The sequence below is a fragment of the Peromyscus leucopus genome, chromosome 17 (genome assembly GCF_004664715.2).
Source record: "Peromyscus leucopus breed LL Stock chromosome 17, UCI_PerLeu_2.1, whole genome shotgun sequence".
In the NCBI taxonomy this organism is placed as follows: Eukaryota; Metazoa; Chordata; class Mammalia; order Rodentia; family Cricetidae; genus Peromyscus; species Peromyscus leucopus.
In genome coordinates this window covers 18,939,964-18,964,830 of record NC_051077.1, presented here as the reverse complement: position 1 = coordinate 18,964,830, position 24,867 = coordinate 18,939,964, and the positions used below count along the sequence as shown (strand labels likewise).

General features: G+C 39.4%; 1 protein-coding gene across 6 annotated transcripts in view; it reads left to right on the top strand.

Moving 5' to 3' along the window:
* Positions 1-24,867, top strand: part of Nrg1 (neuregulin 1) — a 1,050,531-nt gene that overhangs the window by 879,100 nt on the left and 146,564 nt on the right. For all 6 annotated transcript variants that reach the window (XM_037211538.1, XM_037211536.1, XM_037211537.1 and 3 more), the window contains exons 2-3: positions 5,513-5,690; positions 14,215-14,336. In XM_037211538.1, coding sequence (XP_037067433.1) covers positions 5,513-5,690; positions 14,215-14,336 — 300 coding nt within the window. The remainder of the gene's footprint in view (positions 1-5,512; positions 5,691-14,214; positions 14,337-24,867) is intronic.

Sequence of the window (24,867 nt, the reverse complement as noted above, 5' to 3'; positions counted from 1 at the left end):
CTTTTAATGTGGGTGTTCCCAACTCAATGTTTCCATGCTTGTGTGATAAGCACTATACTCGTCATCTTCTAACCCTCACACTTAGGTTTACACACACACACACACACACACACACACACACACACACACACACATACACACACACACACACACACACCCCTATGTAAGGACAGGCTTTGTAAAGGTTTTATGCAGGGACAGCTTTTCTGGGACTACAACCAAAGCACCATTGCTATTTGATAATATTTTTTTTTCAGGTTTCCTATTTAATTTGGTCAGCATATGGAGGCTCTTCAGATCAACTGCACAAACATGGAACACAATGACACGAGCTAATTCTTGACAGTCAGATCCTTTGTCGAACAGAGTCATGTGCAGTGGTGTATCTCACATACACATGTTAACTTTTCCTGCCCTTAACAGCACAGGGTGCTCCTTGAAGCAGCAGCAGCAGCAGTGAGTAGATCAGAGAAGTGCAGAGGAAGGCTGAAAAAAGGCCCCTTAGATCAGCGGTTCTCAATCTGTGGGTCTCAACCCTTTGGGGGAGGGGATCGAATGACCCTTTCACAGGGGTCACCTAAGACCATCAGAAAACATAGATATTTGCCTTACGATTCATAACAGTAGTAAAATTACAATTAGGAAGTAGCAGTGAAAATAATTTTATGGTTAGGGTCACCACAATATGAGTGAGGAATTGTATTGAAGGAAGATTGAGAACCACTGCCTTAGATGAATGGTTCTTTTTGCTAATTCATTTTGCCTCTACCATGAATATTTAATTACCAATTAAATTATTGGAATAATGAACATATTCCCTTATAGTTTCCTATGATCAAGAAGAAAACTAAGTATTTTGGATGGCTGTTACCATTTTTTCCCCAGTGTGTGACATATCAATTATAGAAAATGGAAAAGGAGAAGGGGACTTAATATGCTTAGAAAACCTGCTTACATTGAGTTAGAGTTGGTAATCTCTTAGAACTTTCTATTTGCTTGACCATTAGTCTCTGTCAGTGCATTTCTAAGGGTGTGGATATGTTCATGCAATGTTAATCAAGTTTAGGAAGAAAGAAATGTTGAAAGAGTCTGCTTAAAACCTGCTCTGTCATTAGATCATTTCAGAGTGTGGCACCGTTGCCTTCTTAGGAACACTTACAAAGCACAATTATGAGCTGTAGCAGACCAGACCCAGATATATCATGCCTAGGATGCTCTGGACACCCAAATTAAAAAAAAATAAAAATAAAAATAAAACAAAATAAACAAAAAAACCTTGACATTGAGTTTGCCTTCAACCACCTTTAAATTAACAGGCCATTTACACACCTTTAATCCCAGCACTCGGGAGGCAGAGCCAGGCGGATCTTTGTGAATTCAAGGCCAGCCTGGTCTACAGAGCGAGATCCAGGAAAGGCACAAAGCTACACAGAGAAACCCTGTCTCAAAAAAAAAGAAAAAAAAAATAATTGAAATGCAAGGTTTATTTTTTTGTTTGTTTGTTTCAAAATTTAAGTATTTAGTTAAAGATATCAATTCCAAGTGTAGCCTCCACTCCTAGGCCTGTAGTTTGTGCCCGTGTATTAAAAAGTAGTTGGTGGAGTAATTTAGAGTTTCCAATTATCTTTAGATGTATTTTATTTCATGTGGTTGAGTGTTTTGCCTGCATATATGTATACACACCATGTATGTACACACCATGTGTGCACACTGCTCTCAGATGTCAGAGGATGGCATCAGGTCCCCTGGAATGGGAGTTACTTACAGATAGTTAGTTGTGTCAGTACTAGAAACCAAACCAGGGTCCTCTGCAAAAGCAGCAATTGTTCTTAACCACCAAACCATCTCTTCAACCCTTGTTTAGTTTTTTTTAATGAAGTAAATAGGGTTATATCATTTGAATAAACTACATGTCTGAGAGAGACTATTTTAATAATCTCTGGCAAAATTTATTCCACTGAAAATTGTTCCTATGGATGAATGAGGAATCATACAAAACCATCTGGGTTCAAATATTGCTTTGTAGTTTTATGAAAAATCTGAGGAATATTCAAGGCAGTTGATTTGAAATTATAAGGAAGGACTTATTGTCTTGATGTCCTGTATGTACTTGAATTTGGGCGCTGGCAGGTATGAGAAAGATGTTTATTGGCTACTCCTCTAGTGGTTACCACTAGCAAAATACCAGTGGGTCGGGTAAGTGGGTGCATGGCTCCGCTGGGAGTCTGGGATGCTGCTTTCCCATTTACACTATAGATGTTTTTTATTCGGTTCCTTAAGAAGTGAGACCCTCGACAAAGTGGAAGTCCTTATGTCTTAAAGATCGTCCGTGTCGCATAGGACAGTTAGACTATTTAGGAATGTAAAATAGGACCTTTTCTCTTTGTGGGGTTTGGAACTCAGGGAGAAACTCAAGGTAGTTGCAAGTGGTGTTCTCACAGATACATGTTTATACATCCGGGTCAGCTGGGGAAGCAGACATTTTTAAGACCATAAATCTGCAGGCCTTTGTCTTTCTCTTAAGGGGAGGTATGTGTGCCCTTAGGGACCATTTGGTAAGGACAGGAAAGATATAGACAGTGTTTCTTTTCACCAAGGGACCTAATAGGATTAGCCCCAACGTTAAGGTTATGACATTGAGCCACAGGACAATTTCAGTGTAACACTTCTCAGAATTAAATGGCATCAATGATTTTTTGTTGTTGTTGTTGCAAAATTTACCTTCACAATTGCAAACTTACCCAAGTCATCAAATGAGGAGTTAGTAAGTAATGAAAGGTCAGTGTGCTTGTAATCCTGGTGGATGGGGGATGCTGAGTTCCAGGTCGGCTTGGACCACAGAGGAAGACCATGCCTCAAAAAGGAAAGGTCCTTCAGGTGTTTACCTGCTGGGGATGCAGTTCAGAGGTAGCATGGTTTCATAACACATGTGTGGCCTGGGTTCATCCCCAGCACTGCAGGGCAAAAGAAACTCCTATGTACTGAAAGGCGGAGCCTTTCATTTCATGTCAGAAAGACCAGATGAAATGCGTATGTTCTTTTGTGTATGTATTTGCATCTATTTCTGGCTGATTTCCCCTAAGATGTCCACAGACACCTTCTAAGAACAAGATTCTTTTGCTCGACCTCAGTGCAGCAATTGCAGCAGAGAAACTCAACTCTCACACGTTATTTTTACTTGGATTTCCCCCAGGAGTTCTACTAATGTCCCTCCTAGCTGCCCTTCTCCGCAATTACTCATGTCTAGGTCAGCTTCACAGTCCTCTTTTGTCGTTCATGACATTGACTTTTTTTTTTTTTTTAAGGCTTAGAACAACTTTATAGACTAGCCCTTATTGAATTGATCTGTTTTTGTGTGTTTGATATCAAGGCTGTGAAGAAATAAATAAATAAATGAAGGGGGAGGAGTTGAAGAAAAGGGATGTGAGAGGGAAGGATAAAAGGAAGGGAGGGAGAGAATGAGACACTTGTTTTGTGAGAAAATATTTATGCAAATGAGAGACAACAGTCTTATAGTTAGTGTTCGGACCTGGGTTCAGAATCTATGAACCAATGCCTGGAGTGGTAGAAGAGGGACCACAGACTTGCTGAGTTTTAAGTATCTAGAACTATATAGGGAATTTTGTTTATTGAAGCAAGGGACCAGATCTTGAGAATTTTGTTGGTGGAGTTTCAACTTTAATTTAAAATGCAGCTGTAAAGCACACACTCGTTCTCTTAGTTTGTGCGTACATGCAGCAATTTATTTTACTTAATATATACAAGCCGGTCCCTCTGATGCCACTTGGCTCTCCCTGTTTGTTTCTTCTAAACCTTTCAGCAGACTCGGAAAATTACAAATGATCTTAAGGAGCTAATGGAGATAAATATAGGCGCTTGTCAGATATATTAAAATTTAGTGTTTTTAAAAACTTCCAAAGCGGAACCGCGAGCCATATCTCAAAAGCAAAAGTCCCGTGGAATTTGTTCAGAAAGCAAGCCTCGCTTTGATGCTGTCAAGAAAAAAGTGGCCAAGGGTGGGCAAACAAAAACAGTCATAATCGTGAGATTCGGAAAGTCAGGAGCAGCTGAGTCCTCTCGCCTGCTCCTGTGCCTGCCTCTGTAGTTTCCTGCAGCACTATCAGCCCCCATATAAGTGAGGGTGGTGTGTATCTACAGGGGTCCTGCTAAGACGCTGCAGCATTCAAAGGTTGGGGCTTTTAATTCCTGTGCTCACTTCTGACAGTTTTGGGGCTTGCCTCATAAGCGCAGAGCTGTAGAAAAACAAATAGCCCGAGTGGGCAGGGTATCCACTTTCTCCTCATGTGTAAGGTGACCTTGATTGTGTCCCTGAACTCTGGGTCCTCACCCGGAATGATTATGCACTGGGCTAGTGAGGTACAGTCTCCTTTACTTGAGTTTCTCTTCTGGGATTTCCTGTTAAATCCTGAACTGAGCAGAAAAGTAGACTTTGTCGCTGGCCTTTGCGAGACTCAGCGGAAAACATGAGCTGCTGAGGTCTCTGGTTCTGTCATGGTTGATCATTAAATAAATTTGTGTGTGTGTGTGGGGGGGGTGAAAAGCCATCTGTTTATTCTTTAATTGGAAATATTTTAATATAAAAATCAAATATACCTCGTAGACACAAAATGACAAGCCACCACATATACCTACCACTCAGCTTCTTGGTAGTCGGGTTTCATATTTGTGTGGCGTTATTACTTACCTGTCACTATGATTTTGTCCATACACATTCTAGCACGTGGGCAGTTTTGTATAAATCAAAAATGATATCTGTCCTTTGCGGGATAATGTAAAGTAGCAGAATTTAGCTATTCACAGCTTCTGTTCTGAGAATTCGGAAATGCTAAGTTCATGCAGTATCCAGGACATGGCAATGGTGGTCATCTGGTGTGGTCAGTCAATATCTCTGGGATAGCAAGTGCAGGCCTCGTCAGGGGTGATGTTGCCAAAGGACTTGTATCTTACACAAAGGGACACTGTTTCTTCGATTTGGGGGTGGGGTACCTGTGATACTTAATGAGACGAGTTTGATTCTACTTTCTACAAATGTCACAACCAAGAGGAAAGAAAAAACAGACTTAACAGCATTTACTCTGAAGTCAGTTTCCAGCTGATAAATGGGCATGATGCTCCCGGTGCCTTCCTCGAGTTATGTGAATGTGTGATGTGGGGCCATGCAGCTCTGAAGACAAAGCCTGATCCCATCCCAGCCTTAGCACACTGCTTTTGTTCAACCAAGGAAGTAGCTACTGAGATATGTTTTAGGAAGGAGTTTATCATCTAGCCACCCTCCCCATCTCTGTGATGAGTTTGTTTTATTTTTCTCCTAGTTGGGATTCATTTTGGTTTACTCATTTAAATTTTTTGTTATTATTATTATTGTTATTTTGCCTTGGTTACTAAAACTTTTGGTAACGGGACCTGATCAAGCTCGTTCAGTGTTAACATGTTTCCTTTTGAAAAGGTCAGATGATCACAGTGTTTTCTTCTTCTCCCTTCTGCTTTTCAGCCTTGCCTCCCCGACTGAAAGAGATGAAAAGCCAGGAGTCAGCTGCAGGCTCCAAGCTGGTGCTTCGGTGTGAAACCAGTTCGGAATACTCGGCACTCAGATTCAAATGGTTTAAGAATGGGAGTGAGCTGAACAAGAAAAATAAACCACAAAACATCAAGATTCAGAAAAAGCCAGGGTAAGTCACGTGCCTTTAGTAACAGAATCTGTGCCAGACCTTGGTATTGAATTTACTGCAAAGCGTGATATATGATGAATGGAAAGAGTTTTGATTATATACTCGCCAGAGGTTGTCATATCAAGTAGGAAAGAACTTAGGAGTTTAAGATTCTTACAACTTTTGGGTGCAGCAATGGGGAGCTGATGAGCAAGTGGTAGGAAGTCAGATGGGGCTGGGAGGGAAGGAGGAAGATGGAATTAGTGTCAGCCAAAATTCCCAGCACCCACATAGCAGCTTAAAACTCCAGTTCTAGGGGACCCAACACTCTCACACAGATATACATGCAGGCAAAACACCAATGCACATTAAAAAAAAAAAAAAAAAAAAAAAAGAATTCCACAAGGATTAAAATACATTTTGAGGAAATCAGGGAAGATAATAACACATTACATATTTTCTTTCTTCTGAGCAATTCATTAATCGACATGACACCTTTAATGTGGTTCTCAGCTCTGACATCTCTGAAGACCCAGGTTTTATAACAAAAGCAACATCAGAAGAAACCCCCTTTCTTCTTTCTGATTTCATAAGCTGTCTACCAAAAAACTGTCACACACTCATGAGCAAGCTGATTCTAATGTGAATGTAATTGAATGTTATCAAACTAATTACCCTGATGACAATAATTAGAGATTTTTTTCCTGGTTCTCATGGCTTTATTAGTTACACCACTTACCATTGTTATTGATCATGTCAGCAAGATCTGATGGTTTGGAAATACAAAGTGTGAGAAAGGGGGTAGGTGGATATCGCATTCTGCAGCAGGTGGTACAGATAATACTGTAAAGAGCCAAAGCACCCTTCTAATGTAACGTTACTTAGAAACAACAACAGTATCCAGTGTACAGTAAGAGCAGTTGAGCCGTTGGCATGTGATAACTGATTTTGTAGACTGGAAAACTGGGTGTCAAGCCTGGTGCACATCTGTAATCCCAGACTTGGAAGGCCAAGGCAGCAAGATCACCATGTTTGAGACTAGTGGTGCTCAAATAGCCCAATCACATCTAGAGACAAATTTAAAAAAAAAAAAAAAGAAAAATTGAGGGTCAAACGTATTATATAACATTTTACCTAGAGTCATGGAACTTGCAAAGAACTCAGATTGAACACAGATTTGTTTATCTAGTTTTGATATCTTATGCCATACTGTCTTTGAAAGTTGGAATCATTCGGGAGGGAGGAGAAACAGTGGAAGATTTGAAAAGATAAGCATGATTTTTAATGGAGGTTAAGACAAAAGAAAGACTTGTAGATACTGGATTGAACAGGTTTTGCTGTTTGTTCTGATTTTATCAACTAGGCAAATTAAGTCACATGTACATGCTAGGCACCTTCTCATTTGTAGCTGAGAGTCGGCCCAGTTATAGCAGAAATACATAAGAGTTTGTGAGGGGCTTTATGCAAGGGGTGTATGTAGCTAGAGTTTTCCTGCCTTGCCCACAGTCAGGACAAATCTCTGTCACCCGCCAGTCCCACAGCTGCTCAGACCCAACCGAGTAAACGCAGAGACTTATATTGCTTACAAACTGTATGGCCGTGGCAGGCTTCTTGCTAACTGTTCTTGTAGCTTAAATTAATCCATTTCCATAAATCTATACCTTGCCACGTGGCTTGTGGCTTACCAGCATCTTCACATGCTGCTTGTCATGGCGGTGGCTGGCAGTGACTCCCTCCGCCTTCCTGTTTTCTCTGTTCTCCTCTCTGTTAGTCCCGCCTATACTTCCTGCCTGGCCACTGGCCAATCAGTGTTTTATTTATTGACCAATCAGAGCAATTTGACATACAGACCATCATCCCACAGCAGGTGTAGTCGAATCAAAGAGGTAGCAGGCCTCATTTCTGTGCATAGGCAGTCCTATGATTGTATAGAGATGATTTAATTTAGTCCTAATGCAACATGAGAATTCTGGACTGTGTGCAGAAACACACCACTGGAGCCGGTACTCGGACAGGTTGATGTGGGCTGAAGGGGAGAAGAAACTTTTTGAAGAGCACGTATGCTCTATCTCATTTGTGGAAAGAAGTAAGTAAAGTTGGGAAACTAAGGTGAAAGAAAGAACAAAAAATGTGAGAAGACTAACATGAGTATGTTTCTGAAGAGGACACGTGTACACTGAAAGGATTATTCAGTTGTCTGGCTGGGAGAACATATAACGTACCATTAACATTCAGGAAGGCATTTTCATATTGGCTGCATAGGTCCAGACAGCTTTGAGCACTGTCTACATACTAATATAATTCCCACCACATCAGAATGGCCAGTGTTCAGAAATTATTTCACTTTAACTCCAGCCTTGCCGCAAAGCAGCAAATGGGGAGAAATTTATTCAAGCTGTGTGACTGTAAATTACTCTTGGCACAAAAGAAGTTTATATATTTGAGCTAAAAATAAGACATGCTTTGTGTAGAGTAGGCGGCCGCTTAGGAGATCGGCTCATCGATTTTCACCATCAGGAGATTTGTCATTTCTAAAGCTCTGCAAGATTAGTGTTGTCAGATTTTGGAGTAGCCAACAAAATCTAAGTTTAACATTAGCAAAATGCACTATTATTCTATTTATCTTATAAAGAAATAGGGTGAATATTATTATTACACTCTTTAAAAAAACAATCACCCTCTTGAGGTTGAACTTAACATAAGTTTCTTTCTATAGGTTGTAATGTTAATAAATAAACCTATAATTTAAATAGTTCTGACTCCAATGTTCATGCTATTTTCACTAGTACTTGTGAATTTATTTTATGAAATCAGAATACAAGTATTGGTATCAGCTCAGGCTATCAGTAAAACCTCTTGTTACTTTTCATGTTCAAATACACATAATACTTTTTGCTACCTAAATCCCGAGACTAGGAATATGTTGTGTTGGTTTACTGGTCACATGGCTTAAACTTAATCTTTGGCTGTGAACAGCTAAGCAGAGGTGAATTTTAATTTGAAGTGTAGGATTTCCCTGGGTGTCTGTTTAAATCAAATGCTGACTCTTTCGGTCATTAGTCTAGGCCTTTTCCCTCTTTTATTATTTAGATTGTACATGGCAGCCAAAATTTCCTTTTAATCCCTTTGTGTTATGAAAAGATTTTATACCAATAGGCAGTTTCTGTCTTTGTGGAAACTCACTTCCCTCTTGGACCCCACCTCTTTTAAGGAACAGCTTTCCTGCATGTTCTTCCTATGAGTTTGAATTCACATTTAAGCCTTTGTTTGTTTTATTTGATAAACCACGTGTGGGACCAATTAAAAGAAATGGGAACCACTCCGTGTTGTCTGTCTGTTTACCCCTCTCTTCTTGTTGTCTGGGCCTGCTGGATGATTTGGATCATGAAAACTAGTTGAAGGCTTTGGACCTGTCAAATTGGCCTCAGTGAAATATCTGTTCTGGATCAGCTTTGTGAAAGGCAAGCTTCTATTTGTTGGTTTTCATACATGTTTATATAACCCTAGTTTTGCTTCAGCTTTTCATTTCAGCTCATATTTTAATTTGATCTGGAAGTAGGTTTTTTTTTTTTTTTTTTGGTTTTTCGAGACTGGGTTTCTCTGTGTAGCTTTGCGCCTTTCCTGGAGCTCACTTGGTAGCCCAGGCTGGCCTTGAACTTACAGAGATCCGCCTGGATCTGCCTCCCGAGTGCTGGGATTAAAGGCGTGTGCCACCACCACCCGGCAGTAGTTTTGTTTAATTGAAAACCTTTTGAAGATTTTACAGATACCTACTTTGGGGTTGGTGAGATGGCTCAGCATGATAAAGGTGCATGTCACCAAGCCTGGTAACCTGTGGTCAACCCCTAGAACCCATATAAACATAGAAGGAGAGAACCAGCTCCTGCAGTTTGTCCTCTGACTTCTACACATGGATGTGTGTACACTTCCACATATAGAGAGATGAATGAATGAATGAATGAATGAATGAAAGGATAGTCTGTTGTTTTTCAGTGGCCACATTTTAGATGAGGAGCTCTGTATCAGAAAAGTTTATGTATAGTCCTTTTCTTAGATGCAGAAGTACTTTGGCAAGCCACGGAATGGTATGTAAGGAATCCCCATTTCCCTATATCACAAGTGGTCATTTTGTATGGTTTATGTGGACATTCCATATGGTTCTGCTGTCTAAGAAGTTCCTCTTCTCCTTCTGCCTCCTTCTCACAGAGAGCAGGTTGACACCTGAAGCAGAATTGAAGACATGCATACATGCATATACAAGCATACCCACACATCCTCACACTCGTGGGCTGCACACATGGAGACCTTGTAAGAGCATGCTTGGCAAATGGCTTTCCAGTCTGGAGTCTTAGTGATGAAGAAAAACTAACTCTTTCATAGATTTCTTTTTCTTTTTTTTTAAAGATTTATTTATTTATTATGTATACAGTGTTCTGTCTGCACGTATCTCTGCAGGCCAGAAGAGGGCACCAGATCTTATTACAGATGGCTGTGAGCCACCATGTGGTTGCTGGGAATTGAACTCAGGACCTTTGGAAGAGCAAGCAGTGCTCTTAACCTCTGAGCCACCTCTCCAGCCCTCTTTCATAGATTTTTTTTATCTGGCTCTGGATTTCCAAGACGCTCCCATGTAAGACCACCTTGTACTTTCCCCTCTTCTTTTTCTCTCTGAGGCTCCGTTTTCATAGGATACTTGGCCAGTCCCATTTCGCTTCTTTTTCCAGGTAGCAGCAGCCCAGTGATGCATTTAAAAGTCATCACGCCCCATTCATGGGTGCGTGCTTGTGGGACTGTTTCTTTAATAGAATTCTTTCTCTTGTTAGGGTGTCTAGACTCTCCAGTGGTAATCACTTTCTTCTAAAGTCCTCTAGTTAATGGTTTTTTCATCAGCTTTCACTCAAAAATATATTTCAGTGTTCCAGCTGTGTCCCAGCCTGTTCCAAATGTACTGGTACTCCAAGCCAATTTGATTCTGTATTCTGCTTTAATGTTAGTTTAAGCCACGAGTAAATGCATTTTTCTTTCTTTTTCTCAGTTTTACAATATAGCTTCTTTAAACGGCTGATGTTAAAAGATGGGCTACTTGAAAGCCCTCTTTTCTCTGTGCATTGTAATTGATGCCTCTCTTGCCCCTTGTACATTTCTACACTGGTTTCTGGATCTGGTTGTATCTGTTACACACATCTTGATTAAGCTAATCTTGGTCTTGGACCATTGATGTTCTGTCCTGGATTCCCTCTGCCACAGCGATTGCATGGCCAAGTGTGACGCCAAGCCTGGAAATGCACCTTAGAGGCTTGTATGATACTACCAGGAAGCAGTTATGTAAAGAAAACCCCTATTCCGTTGTTTAGTGAAAAAAAAAATTTTTTTGGACACAGACTAGTACCCCACCTCCCTACCCCCAATCCCTCTGTCCATCATAGCATTTGATTATATTACTTGCGTTTGTATTCCAGGAAGCAGGGGCCAGGCTTATTAGGAGAATTTAGATTTTAGAACTATCCTTTAAAGATTATGCCAACTGGAAATTTAATTACCCTGTTTCTTATAGTTCAATCCAGTTCAATGGTTAAAATATTAAATTGTGCAGGGTCAAGAAAGAGGTCCTTATATACGAGTATAGGATTGTTTCTAGATTCATAAATTGGGAAGATTTGGGCTTCTTAGTTGCTGTACATTCTTGGAATATTGCTCAAATTGCTTGACTTCCAGATTCTGGGTCTTGACATTAAAAGTCTCTATTTTTTTTTTTTATATTCAGCATTTGCTCATCCTCTGATATTGAAGATCAGGATATTTTCTAGTTTTCATCATAATTTGTTGTTACTATCTATTATTTCACGATCAGACAGCAAAATTCTTTCAGAAAACTTTGATGGTATTTTCAGCTGAAAAATCTTATTACAGTGTTTATGCTCGTGTTTCTCTTCTTTAAAACCATCTACTATGAAGCAAACCTATCACAGATACATCAAGTATATCTGAAGCTGATAATCCATTAGAAAATATATATTTAAATATCCCAAAGCCTGGCATGGTGTCAAAAGAACTGAGTGATATTCTAATACTGTTGTATTTTGATAATTTTGGGGGCTGTTATGTATTATTAACCCTGAATATCTACTTGTCATGATGTTTGCTGTGAACCTGGCCCATTTGGTTTTTAGAGATATTTTAGGGAAGGTTTTCTTTGCATAGCCTCTGTGGTTAATGCATAGCTATTCCTTAAATAGTCCTGGCTGTTTGGTTCCATTACTTAGATAAACAAGGCTACTACTAGTAAATCTTTCTGACAGCTTCTGTGAACGTTATTTTCCAAAAGTGTGAATAGATGTGCTATGTGAAAGAAAAAGAATTGGTAAAGTAAGTGGAGAGAAGCTAAATGATATATTTTGTTTCACTGGACATTCAGAGTCTGTTAGTTATATTAAAGGTTCTGAGGAATTTGAGTGGGGGCTTTAATGTTTCCCAAAGTTTTTGAATAAAATCTGTTTGTTACCTTTACACTCTAAGACCCTCCTCCCTCTGGTAAGTTTTACTGTTGTTTTGTTGGGAGTTATAGCTAGTAGAGGTAACTTCCCAGCTAACAGGTTGACCTGGCCATGGCTGTCCTGGGTCTGTACCTCCTAAAACTGTCATTGACCCTTTCACAATGCATCTCACTTCCTGCCTTCTGCTTTGGGGATGTTAGGGCCTGTGATGGCACAAGCAGCAGCATCCAGATACTTCTTTGATCCATTCGTACACGTATCCAATATTGCCTGAGGATGGCCCAGGAGCGTCACAGTGCGGTGTACTGTTGTAAGGACACCAGCAGTTTTAAATTAGACTGCCTGCTCTGAAGTGTATGTGCTGGGTCTGGACAGGAGGTGTAGTGAGAGAACCGTAGTAAAAAGGGTTCACGGGAGAGGGCAGCAGTGATGGCAAAGATCTAGATAATTCCCATGACCTTTTGCATGGTTTGATCACGAGAATCTTAACAAAGGGCTTGCCACTTAAGATGGCCTTTGAAATAAGATCATTAAGGTAGAAACACAGGGCACTCTGAGTGGGGGCAAGTTATGACCTGTCAGAGGTACAAGGGTAGAAGACCGAGAGGCGTGTATGTGGGATTTTGGTTGATGCCATCTACTAGGCTGGAGGAGAAGAGGAGGCATGAAATTTGGAGCCATACTTTCTACCTGATGATTAATACCATGTGGCAAAAAGACCACAAAGTATGGAGAAAATAGCAAAGCATGAAGGCAACCACAAGTGCTGCCATCTTCTCTTCCTGCCCTTTTTTCTCCCCACTGTCCTCTCCACAGGGCGTGACTCCCAGGCGCCATGTTAGAATATAGAACAATGCTTTAGCAGTCTTTGCAAGCCCAGAGTGGTGGCTCATACCTATAATCCTATCGCCTGGAAGACCAAGGCAGGGTGTTTGCCATGAATTTGAGCTATCCTTGTTGTCATGTGTTTTGGGGACAGCCTGGGCTAGTCTGAGCAGCCCCCCCCCACTTCAAACACATAAGCTCCCCACTTTGCAAACACTGAGCCAATCCTAGTGGTTCCGAGCCTTTGTAACCCAGGGATAGCTTAAATCACAGGCCATGGGCAACCATGGAGGAGACAAGAACGGACATCCCAATGGTATCCACGTTCCAGAAATGGTGACTATTGATTTAATGTTGAGAGGCTTATAAAAGTGCACTACTGTAGCAGGAACTTTTATTCCCGTGTCAAGAACCATTTGGGTGGCACTTTGTGCCCAGCAATGGCAATCTATAAGGAGGACACCTTTCCTATCTCTAGAAATGATACATCTACCCCCTAGAAATCACCTTAATTTTTGAGGTTACTCCACTGAGAAGGGTGGAGCATTCTAATCTATCATAGACTCCATGAAATGTTTCTTTCTACTAGGCTTATAAGAAATCATTTTAAACAATTTTTTTCTCTTCCCAAACCTTTGTTTTTTTTTTAACTTCGGAGATTATAATTTAATTATGGCATCTCTCCCTTTCCTTGCCTCCCTCCAAGCCCTAAACCCTCTCAATTACCCCTTCCCACTCTCTTTCAAATACATGGACTCTTTCCCCCCCATTAATTGTTACAGCATGCATATATGTATATACATATATATTCTTGAATACAACCTGGTCAGTCCATAGACTGTTACTTGTATATATGTTCTCAGGGTGACACTGAGATGCAGGGAGGACAGAAAACTTGTCAATTAATTTAAAGAGATCTAAGCTGTATCATGGTCATCAGTGGTAGCAGAGGGATGAAGAGCACAGTCAGAGAGGACTCACTTTACTATCTGTGTACTAAGATCAAGATGATGTCATAGGCAGTTTACTGTGATGCCGTATGTTCGGTCTGTCAGAAACATACAACTGAGCTGATGTGATATCACATGATATTTTAACATTGTATGTGTCGGGTAGGAAGTGGCAGTTTGAGAATTCTGAACCCAGGAGAATGTGTTTTATTATTTACCCATGCTAAGGGTGAATTTATGCGACACACTTACACTGCTTTGGTCTGGATCTTACAGGAAGTCAGAACTTCGAATTAACAAAGCGTCACTGGCTGATTCTGGAGAGTATATGTGCAAAGTCATCAGCAAGCTAGGAAACGACAGCGCCTCTGCCAACATCACCATTGTCGACTCCAATGGTAAGACACTGGCTGCCTGCTGCTTCTCAGTTCGTGAAAAGAGGGACCGAGATGTGTGATAGATCGATGGGTTAATCTTGTGAACAAGTAAAAAACATTGGAAAGGAAGCCGAGCATTATAGGCATCTTTTGTATCCTCAGAAAAGTACTTCATTCCATGTAATGATATAGACTGTATGCGTATATACACGCAGGTGCGTGCATGCACACACACACACACACACACACACACACACACACACACACACCCCTACCTGCTTAAGTTGGTTAGGAAGGGCAGTGAAGTCTTTGGTCCTATCAACCATAGAATACAGTTACATAGTTTTATATAATATATATATATGCATATGTATATATATACATAATATATATGCACACACACATATATGTACAACAAATGCACTTATATGTGTATACATACACATGAATGAATGCATCTGTTTTATTTATATGCAAGTCCTGAAAAGTTTTAATGTTCCAGTGTGCATTTTTAAGTGATTACATCAAGCTAATAGGAAGTTAGATACATTGACTTTTTAGGGCTGTTAGTTTTGAAATTAGGAACACCTGAGAGGCAGTGTATTGCCTACTTTGTAAAGGCTTCAAGCTTCTGACTGATCCTCCTGAGAGCTGTTCCAAGGAGGATTTGCTTAACAAATGCATGAGTCCAGATGGGACACAGGAAATACTACCTCCCAATTAACAACTTCCCTCATTCTCTTAGGAAATCAGAAGGTGGGAACTGTTGGTGTGTGTCTGAAATAGCTCAGTAGCTCGACCTCTGAAGGTCATGTCTAGTAGCTGATGGTAGCCTAACAATGTTCTTCAGACCTTGGGACTGTTGGGTACCATTTCAAAAACCTTATTGTGTCTATTGAGGCTTGAAATTATTGTAATTTTTTTTATAAACCCAATCCTGATTTCTCTACTTCTTGGTAAAGGTGAGAAACTATCTATGGTAGGGAATGGTCTTTTGGAGTAATAAGGTAAAGATGCCAGATCATCATGGGAAGAGTAACAGTAAAGTTAGTTCCTTAAGAGACCAAGTTGGTTTGTCGCTCTTGATCCTCTTGTGACCCAATGTGGCAGGGAAAAGGGAGTGAAATAAAAAATGTAGAGCAGGCTCAGGAATATCCAGGTTAATGCCTGTTCTTCTCTGGACTTTCCAAGAAAGTTCCAGAGTGGCGTAATCAAAGCCTATTACTTTTCACTTTAGCCATTTCTTTCTGTTGAGAATAAAGGAAAAATGATGAAAAGTAGTTTCAATTACTAGTTTTACAAGCCCTGCTTATGATTCTTAAAATGCAAATGCCATTTAACATGTATATCGAGCAAGTACAATGTCACTTTCTTTGGTTTTTAATCAACACAGGTTAGGCAAAACATTTTGCTATTATTACTTTATTCCACATGGGATTTTATAGAATTGTTGCACAGAACTCAAAATTTAAATATTAAGTAATTTCAATAGCTTACTCTTTCCTGTGGTTTAGGTCATGACTTTTGAAAACAAATAATTTTGTCATTTTTTTTTTTTTTTTTGAGGACATCATGAGCTTTTTGGCATGTTTTGAAAGTTGGTCTCTTCATTGTATTTTAATGTCTCCTTATGGAAAATTGTGAATTATGATTGTGACATTCAGGTTGGATTTTTGTAGCTATACGTACTATATGCTCCCAAATAAATAAAATTAGACTGAGTGTTATCACTGTTTATAGTATAATTATATTAGTTATTCCATGGCTTCTGGTTTATAGGATTAAGCAGAGGCAATTTATCATTGTATTAGTCCTGGAAAAAAAAATCTATAGGGTCTTTTTATATTATTGTTATTTTAGAGATAGCAAAAACTTGATAATACTCATTTTCTCATTTCTCACATAAAAGAGCCATCTAATTAATTTTCAAGTTATGGTCTAGTACTCAAATTTGAATATATAGTATTGGTAAATTTCATTTTGAGAAATTGAAAGTTAGAGGTATTTATGATTTTTAACTTAACCTAACAAAAATAAAGTTCATGGAGTTTTTTAAGTATTCTTTTGTAATTTTTTTTTTGCTTGTTTGCTTTTCTGATAGTGTCTGTAGCCCAGGTTAGCCCTTGGACTTCCTATACTGTAGAGGATGATATTTCCTTGTGATCCACTTGCCTCTGCCTCTGGAGTGTAAGCTTTTTTTCGCCAAAGAAAAGAAATATGGTTCCTAGAATGGGAAATAAACCATTTTAGAACCAGAAAAGTACTAGATAGCAAAAGGTGACATAGACCTGCTTTTACTTCCTAGTACACAATGACTCACTCTATATCTGAATGTGTATGTGTGTGCACAGATAGTTAAGGCAGAATCATTTACTTGTGAAGAACAGGGAGGAGTGTCAGACATAGAGAGGGAGCCTGGGGGAAGAGCTTGACCTTGGGGAGATGGACTTGTATGCTGGCATCTCAAAGAGTTGAAACAATGGGATCATGTGTGACTGTTTTCCAGCTCTTCTACCTTCATATGGTTTTAAGCTTAAAAAACAACAACCCACTATTTCCTGATGCTTCTCTCGTCATGCTTTTGTCTTTGCTTCTTTGTAATTCCTAACTAACTGGTTTATGCTCCTTCCTCCCATATTGATAGAGTTCTCCAGGGCTCTCTTTAAGATACTCTTTGAGGATGCCACACCATGCTGTAAGACCCAGAGAATTTACAACGGATTTATCCCTGGTCATATATCCTGTCCCGCTGCGTAACCAGTGGAGAGGAAGCCCTACCCACATGTGGCTACATAGATCTATTTAATAGCGCCTAGATATAAATGAAATAATACAGTTTTAAGAAATTCCTTGTGCTTGTTTTTATTTGCCTCAGTGTAATAGTGAGCATATTGCCAAAATATTTAAGCACTTAGAAAAGAACACATATGTAGTCGCTCATTTATTAAGGTACATTTGAAGAATTTAACTCTTGCCTTTTTGATGCCTTCTACTTCTTTGTGAAATTGGAAAAAAGAATTTGCATGTGTAAACCTATGCAACCTGCTGGTGTCTAATGTTGATTTTCATAGAAACATTATGGCAGGTCGTAATCTTCTTGTGGTGAATTACAGAATGCATATCGGCAGGGGAAAAGGCCACACATATTTTCTCTCAGCCCATACACTCTGGGCTCATTTTTATCTAGTTATTTGGCTTGGTCTTTCTCTAAGAAATCCTAATTTCACAATTAATTCTTAGCTAACAAGCTCTAGGAAAACACTTGGATCTTAAAATAACGGGACAAAGAAGAGAACTACAGACATAATTGGTTTTCCATATTAATTAAGTAATGCTATCTTTTCAAAGGTTACTCTCGGAGAATATACAACTACTCAATCATATCTTGTGTTCTCTCTTCTAATCAGGAGAAAAATTGTGGAAGACTCAAGCTCCCATAGGAATAATTGGGCTCATTATTATTGCTGTTCTATATGAGAAACAGAAAAAAATATTTTTAATAAAGTTTGAATAGATTATCAGTTAAAATTTTGGCTCATGTGGGTCATGGGCTTACCCCTTCTCCCAAACATAGTGTTATGGGAAATACATTGGTGAACAGCTTGTGGAGTCACACTAAGAAGAACATCAAGTAGGTTTTATTTATTTTTATTTATGTATTTATTATTTTGAGGCAGATGTATTTATATATTTTGCTATATATACCAGACAGACCTGGAACTCAAGGAGAACTGCTTGTCTCTGCTTCCTGAGTGATTGTTGGGGTTAAAGGCATGTACCATCAAGTCTGGAGTCAAATAGATTTTAAAATTTGCTTGTCATTCTCCATGTATACTATATTATGTAGAGTGCTTATAAAAGCTAATACATGTTAATAGTATGATTAGAATATGACAGATTATGCATTTATTAATTTGAAAACTTCTTAGCTGCTTATATACTCATTAAGAACAATAAAAATTCAGATATTCAAAGATGTTTCCGAATTCATGTTTTACCATTGTTAGTAAATAAGTGCATCTACTTTTAAAATCATTTTTAACCATAATTTTTGTATACATAGTAGAGACTTAGAAGTTTGGGTGAAATAAAGAATTATGTAATGCATGTTAAATCTGCACAGACATCACACGTGTGTGTGTTTCCTGAATATTTATGTGCATGACAAAGTCTCAAACAAGTCTTACATTCATATTCATTAGAAAAATTATTTTCCTGGAGACATTTATCAACCATTGCAACTTGAGACTGGATTCAGGTTATTAAAATAGTTATTCAAACGTGAACAATACAGCAGTGTTACGCTTTCATGCCTCCTGAGTGTGAGTTGGTCAGCAGTGCTCAATTCCTGGTGATTCTAAAGCCTCACTATTCACACCATCGAGGAGACATCTGTAAATGGAATATGCCCACTTACTATGCTAAAGTACATTGCTTAGCTGCCAATCAAGGAGGCTGTAAGACTTAAATTTTTTAAATATGTAAGTGGAATGTAAAATTTCAATCACACTAAAAACAAACAGGATTTTTGTTTTAAATCCTTGAACCCTGCACACAGGGGAAACAACTTTCTATATAGTATTGATCAAAAAGATTAACATTTCTTAATAGCAAAGATCTTGTTAAAGTATTTACCATTTTTAAATATATTTGTGAAACTCTGAGCTTACATTTCCTCAATATTAATTCAGGAACTATTTTTACTGAAACCACAGTCATTAAGGAGGTTTTAACGATCTCCAGGATAAATATCTAATTTAGGAAGGGTGTTATTTTCCGGAGCCTCCATGTACAGTCATAACTGCTGCAACCGTTTGTTACTGTGAACATTTGTCTAATGCAGCATTCAATCACAAAAGGAAGTTATGGTTAACCTGTCCTCCATGCTGAGGTCTTTTTTAATCTTCTTGGAAGGTCACATTAGACAATCACTTGGCTGGCCAAAAATAAATGTGAAGAAAATTTTGATATTGGGTTGAGCTTGGGCCTTTGCCCAATCCTTGTCAGGCAAAAATGTGGTGGTCAAGTCATTGATGCATTCTGAAGGGCAGAATGAGGAGGCATTTTTCAATGTGGGTGCAAAGTTTGAAAGCATTGCATTAAAAGGGTGTCAGGCATGTCTACAGAAGAACAACTATTGTGAATCTTAGATTAATAAAGAAGTTTCCTCAGATTACATGTTTCCAAAGAAGAGCAATTTTATTTTGTTTTCTACAGCCTAACTCAATAAAGCTACTTGTTGCTACTTTAGGAACAGGTGTCACCACTGGTCTAGCTGAGGACATCCTCTCTACTGCCCCCTGCATGAAAAAGTTCCAAGGAAGTTATACACTGTCATATTCAAATCCCTTTTACTTTGTTCCATTTCTAGTGAGCATAAGAAATTGTGTAGGAAACTTAGATGTCATGAAAACAGTCTTACTCTGTGAATGATTGATCTTAGAACCCTTGATGAAGGAAAATTGGTCACGTCACCCCCCCCTTACTTTGCACTAAGAAGTTAACATCTGGGCTTTAGGAAAGACACATCTGCTCTATGATACTTGACCGTCTCTCCTGAATGTCACGTGACTTTTTCTTCCTGTCTAGTTCCTCAAATTCTTTGTTCCTAAAGAAATTCAAAAGTTGAAGGAATATTATCACTTCAGTCAATTCTTCTTCCTTGCTAGGCTGGTCTCATCATAGTGGTATCTGTGTTTAAAAATGATTACATTGGTAAAAAGCATATCTGACTCTATCATTAACCAGCTTTTAGACACAAAGTGATAGTGTATATGACCTTCTAGAAACTTTGGGCAGATGTAGTAATTTTTGTATGTTAGCTGACATCACATGAGATTCAGCTTATCTTTGTCCTGGTTAGGGAAGGTGAGAATATACAGCAGTTGATAACTTATACACAGTCAAGGTTGAATGATTCCATCATTTTATCTTTGCATCATTCTAGGATCATGAAACTGCCTTTTAAAAATATTAGAATCTAACCAACTAAAACCAGTCCTAGGATTAAATACTGAGCTATTTAGACAGTGTAACCCCCCCAACACACACACACACACACTTTATTATATCCTTAGAGCTTTAAGAAAGCAATTTTAGATTCTTAAATAAGTCTCATAATTCTCAGAATAATGATGTTCCCTACTATGCAAGTTTATCCTTTGTTCCTTCAGTGAACTACCTGCTCATGTATGCTCTGTCTAGCATAGCCAACACGTATCAGATGATAATGTTCCCATCTTGATTAACTCTGGCAATTTGAAGAGTTCCACTCCAGAACTTGATGTGTTTTGCCAATCCCAACAGCAAATATTGCTTGCTTTCATTTTTGAACAAAACAGTAATTTTCCAAACTCTTCAGTGTTAGAAATTGCCTCGTTTGGTATGACAATGGCTTTGACGCTCTTAATTCCCCATTTCTTTTTCCTTTCCAAGAAACCCACTGTCTGTTTCTCTAGTGCTTTCTTCCTCATTCACCCCAGGGGGAGCAAACGGTTCCTCATAATTACTTAGCGTAATTCATCTCCTGCTCTTCCCCCACAAAAGAAGAACTATTTATCTGGACTGTCTTCACCCAGTGCTCCTTCCTCACACTCATTTGCAGTTTGGAAGGCAGGCAATGGCCCTAGATCTCAGCTTCCCGCTGTATACCGTAATCGCCTGTCACGTTTTCTTTTTTGCAGAGTTCATCACTGGCATGCCAGCCTCCACTGAAAGAGCTATGTGTCCTCAGGTAAGGAAAAGAGCCTGGCAAGTTTTACTAACCAGTGTGCGAGGCTTAACTGCTGGCTGCTCTTCATACTAATCAGCACTCCCTTTGCATCCAAATTTCAGCTGTTCCGTGTTCTGGTCCAGTGTTTTGTTTTGTTTTTCTTTTTCTCAATTTCCTTCTGCCTTTTTGAATTTTACTTAAGGCGGGATGTTTCTTTGCTGTATGTCTGAATGGTGGCTCAGGATACCAATAGGAGAGAAAGAGATCATATCTACATGCTACTTGGTGATAGCAGACAAGTAGAAGAGAAACCTTAGGGGTGCAAGATCAGATTTTCTGTCTTTAGGCATGCTTCTCTTGGTCACTTGGGCAACCCATTGTAATGAGACTATATTACCTAGACAGTGGACCCAGCATCTGATGACCGACCTCTGGGATGCTACTGGCAAGTTATGGTTCACTAAATTTGAGACAACAACAACAAATACATTGACTTTTCAAAAATGTTATTATAATGTTCCATTTCTTTCATTTTTGCCTGTAATATTTACTGGTGGTAGTTACACGCTGAGAAGACACAAGTTAATTATCTCCCATTTCTGCAAATCCATATGTAACCAGAATTCACTGGCTTGTCTATTAGTTATGGAATGACTTCGTCGGCTGTGTTTTTAATAGTTTTTGAGGTAGAAATTTGCTATGTGGCTCAGCCCAGCATCTCTTTTGGGATCTTCTTACTGTTTCCCTAAAACTAGGGTTACAGCCATACACCACCATGTCCAGCTATTTAGTTTTTTTAAGATTATAAATAATTACATCGTTTCTTTCTCTCCCCCATCCACGCCCTCTAAACCCTCTCATATCCCCCTCCTTGCTCTCTTTCAAATGCATGGCCTCTTTTTTTCATTAATCATTGATGTATGTATTCCTAAATATAACCTGCTCAGTCTGCATAATGTAATTTGTATGTATATTTTCAGGGATGACAATTTGGTATTGGATAATCAATTGGTGTGCTCTTCCTTGGGGAAGACTATTTCTTCCCCTCTCAGCATTCCTTAGCTGCCTGCCGTTCTTTGTGTAGGATTGAGGTCTTGTTGGCTTTTCCAGGTCCACTTTAGCATGTCTCTGGTCGTCCTTGTTCAGCTCATGCTTATAGGCAGTCATGTTGATGAGACATCACAGGTGTAGTTTCTGAGCCTCTGGCTCTTACAAGCTTTCCACCCCTCTTTTGCAATTTTCCCTGAGCCTTAGGTGTGGAAGTGTTTTGTAGATGCATCCACTGGGACTGAGTGTCTCAATTCTGCATTTTCATTGGTTGTGTTTTTCTGTAATGGTCTCCCCTCTATTCCAGTGAGAAATTTCCTTGATGAGGGAGAGAAGTACACTTAACTTTTTTTTTTTTTTTTTGTTTTTCGAGACAGGGTTTCTCTGTGTAGCTTTGGCCTTTCTGGACTCACTTGTAGCCAGGCTGGCTCGAACTCACAGAGATCTGCTGCTCTGCCTCCGAGTGCTGGGATTAAAGGCTTGCGCCACCACCGCCCGGCAAAGTACACTTAACTTTATTTGCTATGATTTTTATGGCTAAGAGAACCTTAGGAAATTCAAGAATTAGTATTTATTTAGTAGTAAACTTGTGGACAGTTGAGATCGAAAAATTCATTTCCTTTTTGTAATTTCTTTTATTTTTTGGATGTAATATAACTACATAAATTTCCCCTTTCCCTCCAAAGTCTCCGATACACCCTTCCTTTCTCTCTTTCAAATTCATGATCTCTCTCTCTCTCTCTCTCTCTCTCTCTCTCTCTCTCTCTCCTCTCTCTCTCTCTCTCTCTCTCTCTCTGGGTTATAGTGATAACTTGCTTTGGTCTCATTCCCTTCAATTTATCAAGATTGTAACCCATTTGCCAGTTTTAACAAAATCACAAGACAAGTCATTATCTTCCCCCATTTTACAGAAGAAGAAAGCTAAGGTGCTAGGTATCTTCTGTCGTGTGTCTCAGGAAGGAGAAGGGAGAAGGGCAGGTTCCTGGGCCCTGGTGCTGTTTGCACAGCTCCCCGGCCTGTTCCCAGTTGGCATAGGTGACATTTCTCACCTTGACCATACCTTTTGAGAGCTATAGTAGTCCAGAGATCCCTACACAGCCTTCTTTTATGTTTCCTGTAGTAGTTCCTCTTTTCTTCAGAACCACTGTTCAGAATCTGAGAGAAGCATGAGTCGGCAATGGGACAGGAGGGGGTGGGGGATAAAGAATTAAGTAAATTCCTTTACCTTTCATTCAGATATTTATGCGATGTAAGGACTTCATTTTCAAGACCAGTAGATACGGTTAGGGAACTGGGCTTTTAAAGTTCTATGATGCTTCTCTAGGGAGGTTAGATTGTCTTTAGTATTTCCTGAAATGTGACCTGAATATGACATTCTAGCTGTTGAATTTCAACTTTCTTCAATACTAAGTTGTTGTTTTTTTTTCCTTTCTGATTTCCTAGTATTAAAAATCTTTAGGTCTCATTTTTTTTTCTCCCTACATTCCTTATGCTCCGTCAATACTAAAATGCTGTTTTTTTTCTTCCTCCATCCTTGCTACCTAAGCAAATCTTGTACATCCCTAACTTGTCTTGCTTGTTCAGCATGTTCTGTTGGCGCCTTGTGTGACTGCTGCAGTGGGACTTGCATGGACTTGGTTTGGCACTCTTGTTGGTCAGGATGTTTATGCTGATCCAAATTGCCTGAAAATCTTTTCACTCTTGATAATCGAATGTGGGAAAGTTGACCATTTGGTTGCAGTGGTCTTCTCTTCGACTTCAACCCTATACCTAAGGAAGGATCTATTTCCCTTGTAGTGTGGGCTTGCTAAGAATAACATTTCCTCAAAGCTCATATCCCATCTGGCCTGGGGATGCCTTTCCAGGTGTGCTTTCTCCTCTCCTGTCTCTTTGAGAAGTCTTCAGAGCAGAGGCGTCTCTCTGCAATCTATGCATAGTGTGTACATCTTCCTGTTTTAAAAATGCTTCTGTATGGCTCGTGCACTGCTTTTTAGCACAGCTTGTCAAGGCAATTCCAGAGCCTGGCTACTTTCTAATTTTCAAGTGCCCTGACTCAATAAAGCTTCACTCCATTCTTATGTTTTATAGAGTCTCCTATTAGAATATCAGTATCAACGGAAGGCGCAAATACTTCTTCGTGTAAGTATACATACTTCGATTCACCGGTTTTTAACCCAAGGTAATAGCTTCTCCTGATGAGCACATTGACGTGTGCCCTCAGCCTTTATTGAGGCGTGGTGTGCTGAGGCTGGACAGAATGAGACTTATATTTGGAGTAGAAATGGTCTCCTACTGTGCTTCAGATTAACTAGAGACCTTCTCCCTGCCAAATATACATAAGAGTGTACTATGACACCACATGTGTGTTAGTTTTAGGATAATCTGGTTCCCTTGAATGTTGGAAAATAATTGCATAGCATCTGAGGCCTAGCTTGGGGTAGGTGTTTGTGGGTTTATTTTCAGCTTGTGTTGACACCTTCAGCAACTGCCAAAGGCACCATACCCAGCTGTTTGGGACTTTTATTCCAAAGTTCCTCAATTTCCTATTACCGTCTGCTGTGACAGAGTGAGGAAACTATATATAGATGCCCTTAATTCAAATTTGATAGCTAGTGGGTAATTATGAAAACGTTTGAAGGCACGTTCCTAAGCAAGATCCCAGATGAGTTTCGCCTGTTTAATGTGAAATGTGCTTTGTGCTGGCGGGCTCCCTCCACTGCTAGATTGATTGGTGCTGTGTGTGACGTCAAGGGAGCTTAAAAAATTAGCAAGGATTAGTAAAACTAGCTTCTG